The following is a 19682-nucleotide window of genomic DNA, read 5'->3' as shown; positions in this document are numbered from 1 at the left end:
AACAAAGCTTTCAAAGATGCATTATAGCAATATTATTTATTTTGTATGGCATACAAAAATTCCTGAAATCATTACACCATCACAAACACATCATAAGACTATTGTAAATCCCTTGTTAGAAATCTTTGGTAAATGTGTAATGCACTGTATATACTGATTAACACAATTATGTTTATTACATTCCATTAAAATTTATTAACTAAATCATGTAGTGTATATTGAGTTCATACTTTGAATACGGGCAACAAAGTGACATGCTGAGATTTTTAAGGTATCGAAATCAACCTGTGAGTACTCATATGATTGCGAGAGAGAGAAAGAGAGAGAACTGCAGTCATTACTTTAGAAAAGTTTAGAGAAAGAGACTTACAGATGCTGGGCAGTGTTTAGATGGTTACCAGTTAACGAACAACAAACAAGATCTGGATAGGCGATACCAATTGCCCTCAAGTGCAATCAGATTCAATGGTTATGACTGAATAAAAAGTGAAAGAGAATTAAATGCAATACCTAGTCTTTTGTTTATGTTGTACATTTGTAAGCAGTCATATTGATATCTCTCTCTCTCTCTCTCTCTCTCTCTCTCTCTCTCTCTCTCTCTCTCTCTCTCTCTCTCTCTCTCTCTCTCTCTCTCTCTTGCTTTACGCATGATTATTTAATTACAGGTTAATATCTTTAATAAAATGTGACTTTTATAATTGTGTTCATCAGTGAACATACTGTATTATCTGTTTACTCAAAGTTTCAACCAATGATCTATGAGTAAGTTGATTATGATGTGTTTTGGACAAGTAAACATTAGTAAATTTTTTTATTCCATACCATAAATGCAGTGCAAGTGTATACTTTAGTTCAACTCAATGTAATGTATACATTTATGTATACACATGCACTCATACTTGGTGTGTGTAAACACATGAACACAAATGAAACACTGATGGCAAGAACAGTCCTGACACAGTGCAGTTGGCTACATCATAATCTGTTCAAGTTTTTCAGTTTTCTGGTATTTCAGCTGCATAAAAACTTATTTAATATTAAAATTAGTGAACTTGGAAAAGTATAAAACAAATTATCTTTGAAATGAATAAAATGAAAGAATGACATGAAGCAGTTGAACCTAACAAAAGCCTGTCCAACTCTCCCAACATGAGGCAGTTGAACCTAGCAAAAGCATGTTCAACTCTCCCCACGCACCTTTCCCAGCTCTCCCGCCTTGTAAGTGCTTACCATGGCCTACCCCCCACAATACAGGCGATCCTCAGGTTATGACAGAGATATATTCCTAAGGGCATGTCATAACCCAGTTTTTTATGTAAGTTGGAACATGCATAAATACGTAAGCACCTACTTCACCCACCTGACTGATACAGTAGTAAAGTCATAATCTAGGACATCAATGACATATGTGGACTAAGAAAAACACGTGAAGGACATAAATGCAAAATACAGTACAGTACTGTAATGTGAATTAATGTAAGTAATTAAATGACTTATAAAAAACAGATCAAGAATTATTGAATCACTTATAGGGTGTTTAAGGACATTTCTCTTTTCTTTCTGATTTTTCATAGAAAAAAAGTAGTGTCCTCAGACACTCTTTGTTTGCCACATTTTATTCAGTTTGAAGCTATAACCTCTTTTTTGAAACTGTTTAATACAAATGTATCCTTCACATATATAATAATATAAAAAACATGCTTATAAAAAATAGCCCCCAAAAAAGATAGCAATATTGTATACAACATTCCTTGTATGGATTGTGGTTTATTTTACTTAGGTCAGACCAGTAAAGAATTAAATACCAGATTAAAACAACAAATATTCAGTAAGAACAGGTCAGTATTTTTGCATTTAAGTGAAAAGTCCCACACAATAAATTGGAAGCAAAGCAATGTAATGTATTACAAAGTAATGAAACTATTTCCAGCAATTTGCTGGAATCCTTTATGATTCAGTTGACCTGGGAGAAGAACCTAAGTATAAGCCAGGGATTATTTTCTTTTGACCCTGTAATAAAACATATGTTCTAGAAGGATTTGAAAGACAGAATAAAGAGATTACCAATAGGTAAATTTATATGTTAATCCATTGACCATTTTGTGACATAATCATTTTTTGCCCCTAGGACTTATACCCACCATATGTATAGGCCTTTTCTTTGTATATCTTTAGTTGCTGTGACCATGTCTTGGTAATAAGACGAAAGTATTCAGCATCTCAATTGTTTCACTTTTCCTTTGTGGCTGTAACTTTGTATATATGATTTAGATTATATATATATATATATCTATCACAGTGGACCCCCACCTATTTGCGGTTCCGGATTCACGACTTCACCTATTCTTGGATTTCTCTGTGGAACATATATACACATTATTCATGGAAAATTTGCCTATTCGTGGTATTTTTCATAGAGAAATGTTCACAAGTTCCTGTATTTTCATATAATTTTTGTGACCAAATGCACTTTTTGTGATAAAACTATTAAAATACTCAGGTATAAGCATTTTTAGAGGTTTTTTGGTGTTTTGAACTATCAAATAGGCAGTTATAAGTGTTTTTAGAGGGTTTTAATTTATTCATAGATTTGAGCTATTCACAGGGATTAGTGGCATATCCCCTTGAATAGACTCGACTATACATATATAATATATATATATATATATATATATATATATATATATATATATATATATATACCATATATATATATATATATTACTAAAGGACTCTCATTCAAACTGGATGGTATCTAATGGAGTTTTATTCAATAAGTTACAAGCTTTCTTGGACAAACAGTCCACATTATCAAGTATAAAATTTACAATGAGCAAGCGCATAGTCCCGCTGTATTTATATCTGTGTGCTAAATTTTTTAATAGATAATCGCCTAGCTCTTCCTGTGTGACCTCCACCCTCTCTTGACCTTGGTCTTTCTCTGATCCTGTTTCCAGATGTCCATTTTTCATGCATTCTCTTGCGTTTTCTTGCTCGTTTCCTTGCTACTGAAAGGTATCTCGATTTTTCTAGATATCTGTCTTCAAAGCCGTTTCCAGTGTGCCCTGCCATCGTGTTGTTGATCAAACGTTACTGCGTTCTCTACAACCAGTCTAGATGTTTTGTTGGTGTTCCTGTACAGAAAACTCATATTTTCCCAGTCTGTTCTGTGATTTTTCCCAACAGTGTTTGGCAACTGCGGCGTCTGATTATAATGCCTTATGTTCTGCAGATGTTGTTTTAGCTCTTTGCCATGATTTGCCAGTTTAATGCCATAGTACTTTTCTTCACAGTCAAGGATTAACCGCTGCCAAGCAAAACCCCATCTAATCTCTTCCCCCTCCCGTGTTTTTGTTCCTAACTATTTTATTCCAAATGGTGTTTTTGATAGCTGCCTATCAATTTGAAATTATTAAGTTCCTGTTGATGGGTGCAATAGAGTTGTTGTCCGGAACTGTAATTATTTTCTTTCAAACCAAATGTTCCTTTTCAATCCTTTCCCTCTCCCAAAATAGTTTTCCTTGCTTTATACATGTGCCTCCCACCAATACTTAGGGTAACCTAATCTCCTAAAACTCTCCTCAGGTAATCAACTCTTCGTCTAAAAATTCAGGACTGTTGGGGTTTTGTAAAGCCTGAGCAACAATTGTTATTAATCTATTTTATTTCTTTCCTATGACTGGAGAACCTGTATGTATGAATTGGTGTGTGTCTTCTTCCTATATACCTTGAATTTTAAATTCTCTAATCTTGACCAGGAATCCAGACAACAAATTTATCTTTGCTTCTCAAGATGTAATGGGAGACTTGATGTGTTCATTTGTAGTTTTATGTTTTCTACAAACTTGCTGTGATCTTCCCCTTTCTCCCTGGATGAAGTGTTCAAGATGTCATCCACGTATCTTACCCAGGACGAGCAATTTAAGTTCCCTTTATTTGCTTTGCCCACCTCTTCCTTTTCAAACCATTCCATAAGATGTTGGCTAGAATTGGTGGAGGGACTTGAGGAACCCATGTACAGTGTTTTTTGTATGTAATGGTTGGAGCCCCATTTGATGCTGCCTCTGTTGGGGAGGCAGGGAGCAGTGTTATTAAAACGTGATGCTGCTATTACCAGATCAAGACGGTGTTTAACAAAACAGCAACAGTGGGGAGAGATGGTGATGTTAAGTGGGATGAAACCATTATATACAAAAAAAATGCTGCTGGCCATGGGTTCAAGTCTTCACCAATTCTAGCCAATATCTTTATGGAATGGTTTGAAAATGAAGAGGTGGGAAAGTAAATAAAGGGAACTTAAATATGTGAAATGGGTAAGATTGGATGACATCTTGATCATTGATGCAAGGGGAGAAAGGGAATTCACAAGTTTGTAGAAAAGTAAATAAACTAAATGAACACATGGTTCACATTAGAAGAAGAGAAGGAATGAGAAATTCCTTTCTTGGATGTCCTGGTCAAGAGGGTAGGGGAGAATTTAAAATCTCTGTATATAGGAAGAAGACCACACCAATTCATACATACATAGGTTCTCCAGTCATAGGAAAGATTCTGCCTTAAAAATAGGATTAATGAGTTGGTCCCTACCCATCAGGGCTTACAGGATTTGCAGGTAGTCCTGAATTTTTAGACGAAGAGTTGGATTACCTGGGGAGAGTTTTAGGAGATTAGGCTACATCTAAGTATTGGTGGGAGTGTATCACATATCAAAGCAAGGAAAAACTATTTTGGGGAGAGGGAAGGATTGAAAAGGAACATTTGGTAGGAAAGAAAATAATTACAGTTCCGGATAACAACTCGGTATTGCATGCCATCAACAGGAAGCTAAATACTAAATTGATAGGCAGCTAGAAAAACACCATTAGGAATAAAATTGTTAGAAACAATAAGTCCTAGAGGGGAAGAGATTAGCGGGGGTTTATATGGCAGCATGTCTAGACTGTGGAAGAAGGGTACTTGGCGAAACTATAAATCATGTAAAGCTGTAAGCAAACAACATCTGCAGAACATAAGGCATTATAATTTTTTCGGCAGTTGCCAAACACTGTTGGGAAAATGATCACAGAACAGACTGGGAAAATTTGAGTTTTCTGTACAGGAACACCAACAAAACATCTAGACTGGGTTGAGAACGCTTTTCATAACGTGCGCCAACAACACGTTTGGCATGGAACACCGAAACGGCTTTGAAGACAGCATATCTAGAAAAATCGTGATAAGGGACACAGTAGCAAGGAAACGAAGAAAAAAACGCATTCGAAAAACGGACATCTGGAACCAGGGATCAGAGAAAGACCAAGGTCAAGAGAGGGTGGAGGTCACACAGGAAGAGTTAGGCGATTATAGGATTCGAAAAGTACCCAGCACACAGATATAAATACAGCCGGACTAGCGTTTGCTCATTGTACGGATATTTCTGATAATGTGGACTGTTTGTCCAAGAAAGCTTGTAATTTTTTGAATAAAACTCTATTAGATACCATCCAGTTTGAATGAGGTCCTTTTAGTAATTCTACTAATGCACAATGGCCAAGTTGTATGTGATAAAGTTAATATATATATATATATATATATATGATATATATGTTATATATATATATATATATATAGCATATATATATATATACACATATATATATATCAAATATATATACTATATATATAATATATATATATATATATATATATAATATATATATATATATATATATATATCTTATGATATATATCTTTATATATATATATATATACATATATATATATATATATATATATATATATATGTATATATATATATATATATATATATATATATATATATACATATATATATATATCATACATATATATATATATATACATATATATATATATATACATATATATATATATATACATTATATATATATTGATCTTATATATATATTATATATATATATATAATATATATATATATATATATATATATATATATAGATATGGTATATATATATATATATATATATATATATATATATATATATATATATATATATATATATATATATATAATGCTATATATATAATTTTTCATGATGCACCTTGTAAACATATATTCTCCTATAATTTTGATATATTTAGTACTCTTTTATTTATCATGTATTACATGTAATAATAATTGTTGAAATATCATAACAGATCTCAAAAGAATTAATGGTTTAGATGACTTAATAAGGTAATTTAGAATTGATAATACAATTTTAATAGTAACGTAGTATCAGGAACGCATGTGTCCTAGTGAGAACTTGTTTCATTTCAGTTGTCATCAGTTGAGATAAGAGAGAGCGCTTTGTTTTGGGTTACACGATGAAAGGTTAGAATAACAATTGTTGATCAGTTCTGGAAATCCACTCGAGTTTTTTGTCTTGTTTATAAAACACATCAATCCCGAGGCCCTTCATTGCAGTATGTTTCGATCATGTAAAGATTTCTGTAAAAGATCTGGCCGTGGTACTTAAAAGAATATGAGTGATTTCACAATGTTACATACATGGCTATGATCACGTACGTCCCTCTGAGAGAAAGAGTAATGTCCTGATTGCGTTCAAAACATTTTGCTGGAGTGATGTCACTTTCCTTCTAGAAATTTCTCCATGGTATCTCGCACTCAAAATGCTTTAATGACGTCACCTCCCTGCTTCTAGAACTTCTTTTGGTATCTCAGAACTAAAATGCCTCAATGACATCATGTAATTGTTTCACGTGCTACTGGAATCCCAAAAATTTATTCATTCTGATTTCTGAGACCGATTAGTTTGGTTCCCTCACTCTCGTTCTTAAGAAAGGTTACTTTTAACGTACTATATTTGTGGTCACGTATCAGTGTTAACTTTTGAGATCTGAATTTAGTAAAATTATTTAATTTGTAAAGACACCTGGTAAAAAAGTGTGTTTTGTGGTAAAGCAGGTGCAGCAAGTGATTTTACAGAGGTATTCACAAGTTTGTGTAAGGTAACGTGAATTTTACTTATTAATACCATGGTATACATAAGTTAGGGAAATTTTGCCATAGTGAAATTATTATTGATAAATCTTATGTGTATTTTTTTCTTTTTTTTTTACAATCTCTTCATATTTTCACATTTTTTTTATGTTTGTGATGTAACATTTACATAGCATTTTAAATATTTCTTGGTAATTTAACATTGCAGACTTGATTTAACTTTTCATTTATTAAGATTTTCTTTTCAAATCTTAACCTTTCCTGCCCAATTTGACGTCTGAGTTACGCAACAACCCCTACCCCCTTCTTTTCTGACTGACGTAATTTACACGTCAAATTTACCGACATTTTTCGTACGTGTGGTAGGGGTAAATTTTTTTATTTTCGGACGGTTGGTGGTTTCCAAGGCTAAAGCATACCTTGGACCGTGTAACTCAGGCATCGATACGCCAGGCAAGCAGTCCCTATACTTGCGCATGCGCAATTCCTGGCATAGTAAATTTCTCACAATGAAATCAGCTGATCCTACCACGTTTCTCTCTCGTATCTTACATTTTTTTTTTTATAAAATGTAGGATTACATTATTGGAAACACTCTGTTTGGTATCCTCTATTTTCTATAAATTTTTTAGTTCCTCTACTGTGCATGCGCAAATCCATTAGTAAAATTCTCACAATGACATCAGCTGATCGCACCCACGCCAGGCCTGGCAGGCCACACTTCTGTCAGAGACCATGCAACGAGGTTTGTAAACACGTGTTGCTGTTTACATACAGCGGCGTCAATCGAGAACAGTTTCCAACATGCTTTCGCAAAGCTTTAACGGTAAAACTAGCTCTGTTTGTTAGTGCATCACATAAGAGATTTCTGGATTTTGGCTGGGCTCTGAATCTCGTTTTTCATTATCATATATATCAATATTTAGAGAATTTTGTTGGCTTTCTCATAAAAATAATTCATTCACCTAACTGTTATAGCTTTTGAGCTACGAATGATAATGTTGACAACGGTAACATTTTTTTTTCGTTTCAACAGCTTATAACGTCAAAATGAAAACTGTTGCTGTTACCAAAGCCATTTTTCTTGACTCTCACTTTATTCCTCAACCTTTCCTCTACATTTTTGTATATTTACAAAGTAATTTCTATGAAAAAATCTGAGGTAGGGCTCTTGAAAAAAATGTCTAGCGATAATTCTCAGTGTATGCCTGGCGCAACGCGCTCTGTTTCTTACCCACTTTTCTATCAATTTTTCACCAACTGGACTTATTCGTTTTTCATTGTTTTATATGTCGATATTTAGATAATTTTCTTGGCTTTCTCATAAAAAATAATTCATTGCCTAACTGTTATAGTTTTGAGCTCTGAACAATAATGTTGACAACGGTAACTTTTTTTCGTTTCGATCAATGTATAAAGTCAAAATGAAACTGTTGCCGTTACCAAAGCCATTTTTCGTGACTTTCCTTTATTCTTCAACTTTTCCTCTATTTTTCGTATATTTACAAAGTAATTTTTATGAAAAATAACCTAGATAGGCTCTTAAAAAAATTTTTCTAGCGATAATTCTCACCATAGGCGGGCAGAGCGCTCTGTTTCTCACCCTCTTTTCTATCAATTTTTCACCAACTGGACTTATTCGTTTTCCATTGTTTTATATGTCAATATTTAGGAATTTTATTGGCTTTCTCATAAAAAATAATTCATTCGCCTAACTGTTATAGCTTTTGAGCTCTGACGATAATGTTGACAACGGTAACATTTTTTTTTTCGTTTCAATCAATTTATAACGTCAAAATGAAACTGTTGCCGTTACCAAAGCCATTTTTCTTGACTCTCACTTTATTCTACAAACTTTTTCCTCTACATTTTCGTATATTTACAAAGTAATTTCTATGAAAAATAACCGAGATAGGGCTCTTCAAAAAAACTTTTTCTAGCGATAATTCTCACCATATATGCCGGCCAAATCGCTCTGTTTCTTACCCTCTTTTCTATCAATTTTTTCACCAACTGGACTTATTCGTTTTTCATTGTTTTTATATATCAATATTTAGGAATTTTGTTGGCTTTCTAAAAAAATAATCCATTTTGCCTAACTGTTATAGCTTTTGAGCTACGAACGATAATGTTGACAACGGTAACATTTTTTCGTTTCAATCAATTTATAACGTCAAATGAAACTGTTGCCGTTACCAAAGCCATTTTTCTTGACTCTCACATTATTCTTCAACTTTTCCTCTACATTTTCGTATATTTACAAAGTAATTTCTATGAAAAAATAACCGAGATAGGGCTCTTCAAAAAAACTTTTTCTAGCGATAATTCACCATACGCCGGGCAGAGCGCTCTGTTTCTTGCCCCTTTTCTATCAATTTTTTCACCAGCTGGACTTATTCGTTTTCCATTCTTTTATATGTCGATATTTAGAGAATTTTGTTGGCTTTCTCATAAAAAATAATTCATTGAAGCCTGACATTCATAGTTTTTAGTTTAATAACGAAAATATAAAAATAAGTAAAGATTTTTTTTTTTCAGGTTGAAATAACTCACATTTTTTTTTGTATTTAGAGGGCTGGGACTCTTATTCTGACTATTCCACCATAAAATATAAACATTTAGAAAAAAGGACAGCCAAATGAACGTTGTTGGTATAAAATTTCTATTTTTGCTGAATTTTTCAGAAATAATTATTTTTTCGCACTGCTTCGAAGCGCTCCCAGACACATCGGGGCTCATGTGCCCTCAGTGATGTGATAACTATACAGATATGAAAGGGTTAAGTGATTCTTGATAGTTTAAATTTTGCTTAATTAATTTAAATTCCTGATCAATTAAAGATTTTGTGAATTAGTTTTGTTTCTTAATTTAATTTAAGAATTAATTAAGTATTTTGTTATTTTCAAGTAATAGTAAATTTTTCAGATTGTGAGTTCTAATTATAAATTTTGAATTTAAAAGTAAATTCTTGTACAGTATTTAATATTTTTAGAAAAACAGTGTTTCATTTATTAACCACCAGTGAACAGGATTAATTTTGTGTGCATAAGACAAAGTGATAAACATGTTTTGTTCTTTTAGTTTTGCTAAAGTGAATTAAGACCAGGGAAACAGTTAAAGTTGTGTGATGGAGTGGTGCCCTTTTACTCTAGAATACTTCCTGTTGAGTTGTTGATAAATCACACATATTCTGATAAACTTAGTTTGATGTTTCAGGTGGTTAATAAGTTTTTTAAGGGATCACTGTTACCTTTAGAGTACTCAGTTGTAATTCTTATTGTTATAAGAGTTCAGGTATCTGGCTGAAGTGAGGTATATTTTTGAATTTTGAGAATAGTTGTGTAATAACCAGGTACTTGGTATGCATTGGGACAATATATATATATATATATATATATATATATATATATATATATATATATATATATATATATATATTATGTATATACATATATACATATGTACAGTCACTCAAAAATGTTTTGCAACATGTTCCAGAAGTTTTTTGTTCACCTAACAGTAATTTGTTCTTTTGATATTTACAAGGAAATGTCATTTTCTTATTCGACTTTGGTTATTAATCATACGGTTAACAATATAAAAAAAGAATGGTGAGTGAAAAATCCATATTACGAAAAATGACAAAACCTTTTGAAAAATTTCACTTTAGATGATTAGGCAAAAGAGTCAAAGAAGAAACTATATTTTGAATCCAGACAAAAGCTTATTGACTAATAAAATAATATTGAATAATCATCAATGAAATTATATATAAATAAAGAAAGAAAGAATTCAACCATTATTGTTGTCAAAAGCAAAAAAAGAAAAAATCTCATAATATCGTATGTTATTGTGTGACTCCACATTCGGGCAGGAAAGTTAAACTAAACTGACTTGTCACTTGCACCGATAAGATGGGCAACAGACTCAGCCACACCACAATCATTAGCTTTCATAAGACTAATGTCTATTGTAGAAATTGCTCGGCAGCTTAGCGTAAATAAAACAACCATGTATAGAGGGATACAACAAAAGAGAGAACGAGGAAATATGATAAATTCATTGTAAAAAGTGGAGGACGACCCCATTGTTGCACTACTGTTAAGGATCATCATCGGATGATCACTGAAGGAGCTCCACCTAACTCCCCTGACAATAAAGAGAGAACATTACGCTTTCCCTTCAAGTTGCTGCTCAAACCATCCGTAACAGGCTACATGAGACCAAGATATTATTTCATCATACTCCTGCCAAGAAACACTTCATATCAGTGAAACACAAAGAATAGAGGCAAGGGTTTATGTTATAATATAATCCAGTGGCCGATGATTTCTCTGAGTCATCTTTTGCGATGAGGAGACATTCTCCACTGATGAGCATGGTAGTCTTCCTCACTGCTGGCATTTAGCATTAATTAAATTAATGTTGAACTTCTTGCTAATTTTAATTCTTTAGAAACTTAGATAATAAGAAATACAAAAATAGGTGTTATATATTCAGTTAACTTCATAAGAGGCATCAAAATGATAGGCCTAAGTAGCAATGAAAGAAATGAGCAATTACACATGATAATGGCATTTTATATATATATATATATATATATATATATATATATATATATATATATATATATATATATATATATATATATATATATATATATATATATATATATATATATATATATATATATATATATATATATATATATATATATATTGTGTGTGTGCACGCTACAGCGTGATTATATTCTATGTATTACAAAAATAGACGTGAAATCTGTTAGTTTAGTTCAGTATATTTTATATTAAGTTTCACTAGTTCACAATATATGGTACACAGGATTAGTCATTAAATAATTTGATTAATAATAATGTGCAAGCAAATCTTTACAAAAGTCGTATTTGTTGATGTTAATAAGACTAATAGTTCAACTTATAACAGTCGTAGGCCTATGTCTACAAAGTTCATACATATGAAGGAGATAAAACAACGATAGTGATGGCAGTTGGAGACGAAAATATTATAACATAAGAACAGCGATGACCTCTGAAGTATTATAGTAACATCCTTTAATTAAGTAAAGTATGACAGCAGTATCAGGAAAAGCCCTGTTTAAGGGAAACTGCAGGTAATTTCTTGGACCCACCACTAGTGTTCAGTTGTTTCATGCACTTACAACTGAGTTTCCAAATAGCGCCAGATGTCGCTATTATAAGCTGTTGTCTGAAAAGTTTTGAAGTATGTTGCAAAACATTTTTGAGTGATTATACATATATATACAGTATATATATATATATATATATATATATATATATATATATATATATATATATATATATATATATATATATATATATATATATATATATATATATATATATATATATATATATATATATATATATATATATATATATATATATATATATATATATATATATATATAAAGTATGTATGTTTGTATGTATGTATGCATTAAAAGACTTACTTTTGTATAAATTTCCAGAGATGAATTTATTGCCTTTTTTTACTAATATATTTACCCTTTTCAGCTGAAGGTAGCCATATCCATATATGACAGAGCACTTGATGCAGTTGGACCATCTTTTTTGGCTACTTATATAGAGGAATTAATGCTTATGTTAAGAGATGGTTGGAATACCCAAATAATGGAAATTGTAGTTCAGAAGCTTTTTGAGCTTTTTGAATCCAATAAGAAATTACTACTTCCACTACATTATGTTATTTGGGTAAGTGTCATGTTTTTAAGAACTCATTTTTATGCATGTTATGTTGACAGCTTTGCACAATAGGAATACAGAGATATCTATTTTATTATTACTAACAATAAACATAAATTCTAGTTTTATCCTTTCTTTTATTTATAAAAATTTGTATATAGAATTAAGACATGGTGTTTAATAGTTTATATATCAGTTTTACAGTGAACACATTACCTATAATTGGCCATTTCATGTATTTGAAGTTGGCCCACGCACAACAGACCCTCTCAAAAAATGGCATTCAGCTGGTATAACTGCACATCTTATGGTGGATTAGATGATCTCAGGCAGCTACAAGAGTCCTTACTCAAGCTGCAATGTGACTATTTCAGTCATGTGAAATCCTTAGACATCTCCTACTTACAAGTATTACCTTCCTCACTTTTTGTTTGGTTATTTTTCTTTCTGATGCTGATAAGTGGTAATAAGTGAACTGTTGGCTATTAGTATTTTTGTAAATTAGTTCATTGCAGATTTAGACATTGATTAATAGCCTGACACTAGGTTGACATCAGGTAAGCGTACTTCTTCATAATATTTTAATATATTTCTTTGGGATTAATGAATCATTTTTGGTTAGGGTAGTTTGTGAATCAACATGCTACTTTTGTATGTGGTTATATTTTGTTGTTACCTTTTTTCACACTGAAGATCTAAGAACATTTAAATTTCAGATAATCCTCTCAAGGATAAGAGAATAGCCTCTTCCTTTGGTTTAGTCTCCTTTTTTTTCTGTATTTAATGGGTATACTGCCCAAACTTTATTGCTGGCAAGTTTTTATGCAGAGAATAATCACAGTGTTGACTGTTAACCCAGTTAGGTTACAGTGACTTCAAATGATGCCATCCAGAGTTCACCCTTGTGATGCTGATGATGTCAGGTAATGTCATCTACAAAATAAAAATTTCTATATAAGTAACTTACCAAGTAATTACGTAGCTATTGGTTCCTAACCTACAACAGCTTAAAAATTCAAAATTCGTGTGGCAGCACTTCTGTTGTTTGTGTGTAGGTGACAAGGTCCCACCCACTATCCTGGACTAAGAGGAACAACTTAGCATAGAGCTCAATTTGTTTCCTGCCGGCTTCCGATCAGCATCAGGAGTTTTTCCGCAGTTGCTTCATCAGTTTTCGGATTGTTATTTGCCCTATGTTGGTGAAGTATTCAGAATTTGTTGTTGTGGCCTTCAATCATTGGTGGATTGATTTTTGTGGTTAACTTTAAGAATTGCTTTAGTCAACATGTCGGATTTTAGTTCACCCAGTATTTGCTTCTGTTCTGAGGGTTGTAAAACTAGGTTAACCAAGTTTTCTTATGGTTCTCATACTAAATACACTAAATGTAGGGGCAAGAATGTAGTAAGGATAATACTTGCACAGTGTGTCAGGATTGGGAGGATGAAAAATGGAAAACCTTAAAATCTCAACTAGAAAAACTTGAAAGAGATAGAAAAAGTAAGGCAGTCATTAGGACTGAGAATAGTGCCAGTACAGAATCTACTCCTTTTGCTAATGTAGGGATGATAGAGCTGTTACTCTTCCAATTCCTTGTGCTTCTCCCATTCTAAGTCCTCCTACTTTACCCTCTATTCCTGATCCAGATTCCCATGATTCCACTCTCCACACCATTGCCAGCCTCGAATCAAGGTTTGATCAGAAGTTTGGATTATTATCCAATACCATTATGGAGATGGGGTCTGCTATTAGATCTCTAATGGGGAAAAATGTGCTTAGGATACAAACTATACCTTCATATATAGTTATAGTATTGGCCATGATAGTTAAGATAGTTATACAATGTACAGTAAGTAAAAATTTATATTCATTATGTACATATACCATACATGCAAGAGAACAGGACTATTAAATTGTTATATACAGGCAGTCCCTGGTTATCGGCGGGCTCGGTTAATGGCGATCCAGTTTTTCGGCTATTGTCTAGCAACGAAAATTGGCGATTTTTGGTGCCGATATGTGCCAATTTCTGCTTATTGCCACCGATAATCACGTATTGGCGCCAATACATACCTAACAGAGGCGCTGATAACTGAAAGTTGGCGATTTTTGGTGAAAATTGCTGATTATCGGTTATCAGTGATTTTCGCTTATCATCACGCCATCAGAAACAGAACCCCCTCTGATAGCCAGGGACTGCTTGTATGGGAAATATGAATCAGGTGATCTAACTTAACGTTGAAATTATATTTACTAATGGTACAATTTTTCTTATATTCAAGTTTATTAATTATTTCATTAAGCATCCATATTGGGAATTCGTTGTTTAACAGTTTATAGTATTAACAAATAATTCACTACTCATACAAATATTTGCAAATGTAGAAAATTGTGAGCATATGCCTCCTCAATAATATAAATGGTGCCTTTGAGTAAAGAGCTGCCAGTACGGGTATTGAAAAATTAAAATCTTTTCACCATAAACTTAGATAACAATATACAGTACTCACCTTTTAGATGTCATGGGACTTAGGAAAGGAGTGAGGGTCTGCCTTTTAATGAGGGCCACTAAAATAGTTCTCAACCCATGTAGAGAGAGTGGTTTGTTTGTGCTAAGATGTAGGAAAAATAGGACCATCTTAGCAAATAAATTCCAGTTTTGAGAGTTGGTTTAAATTTAGGTAAATCAGTTATTCTGTATATATGTATTTATATTCAGGTCTTATCCGTATTGTGCGTGTTCATACTGAATGATTAACAAAGTATGTGACATCCCCTGTTTTATATCCTCATGAATCAATAATTTTCTAAATGCATGCATGCACAGTAATAGAAATAGTTCATAAAATGGAAATCATTTTTGTGTATAAAGAGAAATATTTTTGGATATTGAAGTGATGAAATTTTAATATTCTAGTCTAGGATAACAAAACTTGCTGACCAAAAGCTAGATACAGGAGAAGTTAGGCTTTTACCTGCCATGAACCTATAATTCATGGTGTAGGTGATGAGTCAGCATAGAATCTGTTTTTTTTTATGGGTTTGTTGTGAGCCAAGTTTATTCAGATTTTTTTTTTTTTGGGCACAAAGTTTCATTTTGTGTAACTGGAATAACATATTCAAATTTATTTTTTTTTTAGGTCCAGCTGTTACAGAGACAGACTAGCTCAAGTAGCTTAACTGACCAAGTTTTAAAAGATGCTGTTGAAACTCATCCAGGTTCATCCCCGCTGTGTGTTGAATACCTCAAGGCTTTGTTGTTGAGAGAGCTTCCTCATGGCATTAAAGCCATTCCCAAAGAAAAAGATATAAAGAGTAAGTTATTTTTATGTTTTTTGGAGGAATAACAGTGAACCCTTTTGTAGTATATTGCAGTTACACAATGGATCACATTGTGTAACTGCAATATGCAGTTACACAGTGAGGATTATATTTTGTGTTTTTGTTCATATTCAGATAAAATCCACTAATTTTATATTGGTCTTGAATGCTGTTGTTGTTGTGAGTATGAGGAAACAGATGCAGTAATTGTGCATTGCTGATACTTTTTTGATTGAGGTTAGTTCAATTTAGTCATGCCTTTACAGGAAGCCTAAGTGTCATGTTAGGCAGTTTTCTTTGTATGGTTCCTCAAATGCCTTGTTGTGGATGGTGCAGCTACATAGATTTTAAGAATGGATTTTATGAGAAAACAAAAGTAATTATTTGGAATTTATCTTACCAACTGTTAAAGTTAACTTATATCTACGTGCCATTAGGTGCGATTGGCATTCAAAATAAAACAAAATAACGCTTGGCTAACCCGCTATGACTGTCTCTGTAATCACCTGTTTCCCACCAGGTGGCACCGGAATGTTTAAGTTCTTGTCAGAATTCTTCGTGTTGTGTCCTTGTGCATCAGGGTTAGTAATAATGTTGGCTATTGCTTGATGATTTTCTCCTGTACGGTATTGTGCTTATTTTCTGTTTTTGCATTATGTCGTCTACAACAAGCAGAAATGAAAGCATTAGGCTGTATAGGGAAGAGTTTGTGGAAACCGAATGTTTCGGTTGTGCTTGATGGTCACTGTGTGTTAGCCTAGCTGTTGAGGCATGAGTGTGGTTTTCTTGATGTGAAGATAATAAGGAGTGATCTGATGAGAGGATGAAAATTTTGTGAAGTATCGGAAGGATGCTAAAGGTTGATAGATCACGTAGACAGTTGATTAGGGCACACCATAAGCCTACTCAGTCTTTTCCTTTTGTCTTCCGGTGTTGCCTTTCTTCTTCCTCCTCCATTAGCCTACCTGAGAGCCTAGGTTATTTTGTCTCTCACTCCTTGTGCTCCGCCTTCTTTTGCTCCATAAGTGGTTCAGGAGAAAAATATTGTAATAGGTAATTGAGAAATATTCTTTTATATTATGGTTAGAAATTTGAATGTATATATTAGGACAAGAACCCCCCCCCATAATCGACGTTTTTTGGTTTCCCCAGCGAGAGAGGTTTCAAAGACTTGGTGTCAGTCCGTAGCCCCCTTCTGGACTGTCCTGGGTTCGTTGGTCTTCTCCGCAGACAAGGAGCCATGGTGTGTCTCAGGACCAAGATCTGTACCTTTCACCATCTCTCTCAACCATCTTCGATTCGAATTCGACCTGTTCTCCAAAGATGTTATTTGGTTGCTAAGCGCTCATGTTCACCAGCTCACTCATCATCCATTTTGGAGAGTGATAATGATTTATGTGAATTGGTAGAGTTATTTAGGGATACAGACAGTACATTTAGCTCAGTAGTTCTGAGCCGCGCATCAATTCTTCTGTTATAATTTACTCATCCTGTATCATCCAATGAGCGGATGATAACCCTCTCCCCTCTTACTCAATTTTCCCCTGTATTGCCTCTTATTCTTCACCTTGTGACAGTCATTCCTATTCGTAATAGTGGCTCTTCCTCTTCTGCCGCTTATTTATCTAGCGTGCGTTAGCCTGGTGATAGAACGGCTCTTGCTTCTTGGCAGTCACCTATTAAGTGTTGTACAGATGGCTCTGGCTTGTTGTCATGGTTCTGTGGTGATATGCAAGAACCCTCTGCCTTCCCCAACCAGCCATCACTTTCCCAGTCATCCGTACTTACTACTGGCGTTCCATGATGTCATTGCTGACGTTCCATGGTATGTCACCTTCTCTGGCGTTTTTCGCCTCACCATCATCGTCCATAGATTGCTGTTTTCTTCTGTCTCAGTTTCACTGTGATTTGGTTGATTCTCCTTTAATATTTAAGCGGTGCATAGTTCGACTTGTTCCGTTTTCACTTCCTTTTGCCGAAGATGAATCCGTTGACCGGCGCTGTTTAGTTTACTTTTACCTGATTATGATAAGGTGCATTATCATGGAAGTAGAGCCTGTGGGAATGGACGAACAGTCAAAAGAGAAAGCTAGGACACTGTTTAGTATTAAATAGCTCTGCACCTAACACGAACAGTGTATTGCTCTCGCAACTGTGTTTGTAGCGTGAGCTCTTAAAAGATATAGAAGTGAAAGCCCTTCTCAGATTTGTGACAGTGCCTAATTTAACTGTTTTGGTAGGCATGAAGAAGTGGCTGTCTTATGTCCAGTTAGAACTCTTAAGGGTTTATATTAGTGAGCTTCAAGTCCTTTCTTGTATGTGGGCTTTGTTCTTGTGGCAACCTCTCTCTTCTCTTTCATTGCTTAGAGAAAAGATATAGAAGTGAGATCCCTTCCCAGATTTGTGGCAGTGCTTAATTTAACTGCTCTGGTAGACAATGAAGAAGTAGCTGTCTTATGTCCAGTTAGAACTCTTACAGGTTTACCTGGACAGACATAAACCTTTAAGTAGGAGTTAAGTATTTATCTGTGGTGTTAGGAGACCAAATGTGGCGGAATTCAAAACCACAAAAAACAGTACACAACACTCACCCTGATCCTCGGTTGCTGGAAAATGGAGTAAGGCATCCACGGTCGCCAACACAGCACACAAAACCACACAAACAAAACAAGGAAACCTAAAAAAAAGAAGATAGAACTATATACACAACAAGAACAGCACACTAACAAGAAAAACCAACAACCCTCAAAAGCACACAAAAACTGTCCAAGACCAATCGACTGACTGGCACTAGCTCTGACTCACGACTCACTCAAAAACCGAAAAATCCTTCACATATTCCACAGACAGACAGCGCCTTAAACAAACTAACGACCTCATCCCTCTTCCAACAACTGAAGCACTCACTAACGACAATTACACTCGCTCTCTCTCTCTCTCTCTCTCTCTCTCTCTCTCTCTCTCTCTCTCTCTCTCTCTCTCTCTCTCTCTCTCTCTCTCTCACACAGAACGTTGGGAAATGCTAATTAAAAAACTCACTCATCCCTCTATAATTCTCCCCCCTTTTAGCATTTCCCAACCAACACTTTTCACACTGCATTTAAATTGCCTTACGCAACACCCACGGATGCTCACTAGCAGGTCCTCTAGAACGCGTTCGCGGGCACGCAATCATTCTGTCAGACTCGCTCTCTCTTCCAGCAACATTCAGATTTACATTTTCTCCTCCATTCTCTCTCAGATTCACGCTATCTTCTTCACTATTACCACTCTCAATTTCATCCACAATCTCATTTATACCCTCTAACTCGTTCCCAAATACCTCCCCAATTCTTCACCTAACCCATCCCATTCGCTCATTGACCTTTCCAATTCTTGCAACGATTCATTCATGCTTTCAATCACTCGTATATTACTGCTACGCTCTCTTACTCTTACACTTTCGCTCATCTCCAACCGTTCACTCATCCCTACACGTTCAGTCAACTCAGTTATATCAAACCCGCATATGCTATCGTTCTATTCATACCATCCCATTCATCCGTATTACACGCTTTATCACTCATTTTGACTTTGGCACTCACACCCCTATCACACAACTTACGATCATTCCGTTCACTTACGTTCTTCCCTTTCT

At 34.1% G+C, this 19682-nt stretch overlaps 1 protein-coding gene across 1 annotated transcript in view; it reads left to right on the top strand.

Annotated features, from left to right (window-relative positions):
• LOC136838839 (U3 small nucleolar RNA-associated protein 6 homolog) overlaps positions 1–19682 on the top strand; it is a 183268-nt gene that overhangs the window by 50995 nt on the left and 112591 nt on the right. Inside the window, exons 8-9 of the mRNA XM_067104476.1 lie at positions 12538–12735; positions 15865–16039. Of these exons, the coding sequence (XP_066960577.1) occupies positions 12538–12735; positions 15865–16039 (373 nt within the window). The remainder of the gene's footprint in view (positions 1–12537; positions 12736–15864; positions 16040–19682) is intronic.

The sequence above is a fragment of the Macrobrachium rosenbergii genome, chromosome 5 (assembly GCF_040412425.1).
Source record: "Macrobrachium rosenbergii isolate ZJJX-2024 chromosome 5, ASM4041242v1, whole genome shotgun sequence".
NCBI classification, from domain to species: domain Eukaryota; kingdom Metazoa; phylum Arthropoda; class Malacostraca; order Decapoda; family Palaemonidae; genus Macrobrachium; species Macrobrachium rosenbergii.
The sequence above is the reverse complement of the archived record's forward strand: the minus strand, read 5'-3'. Positions and strand labels throughout refer to the sequence as shown.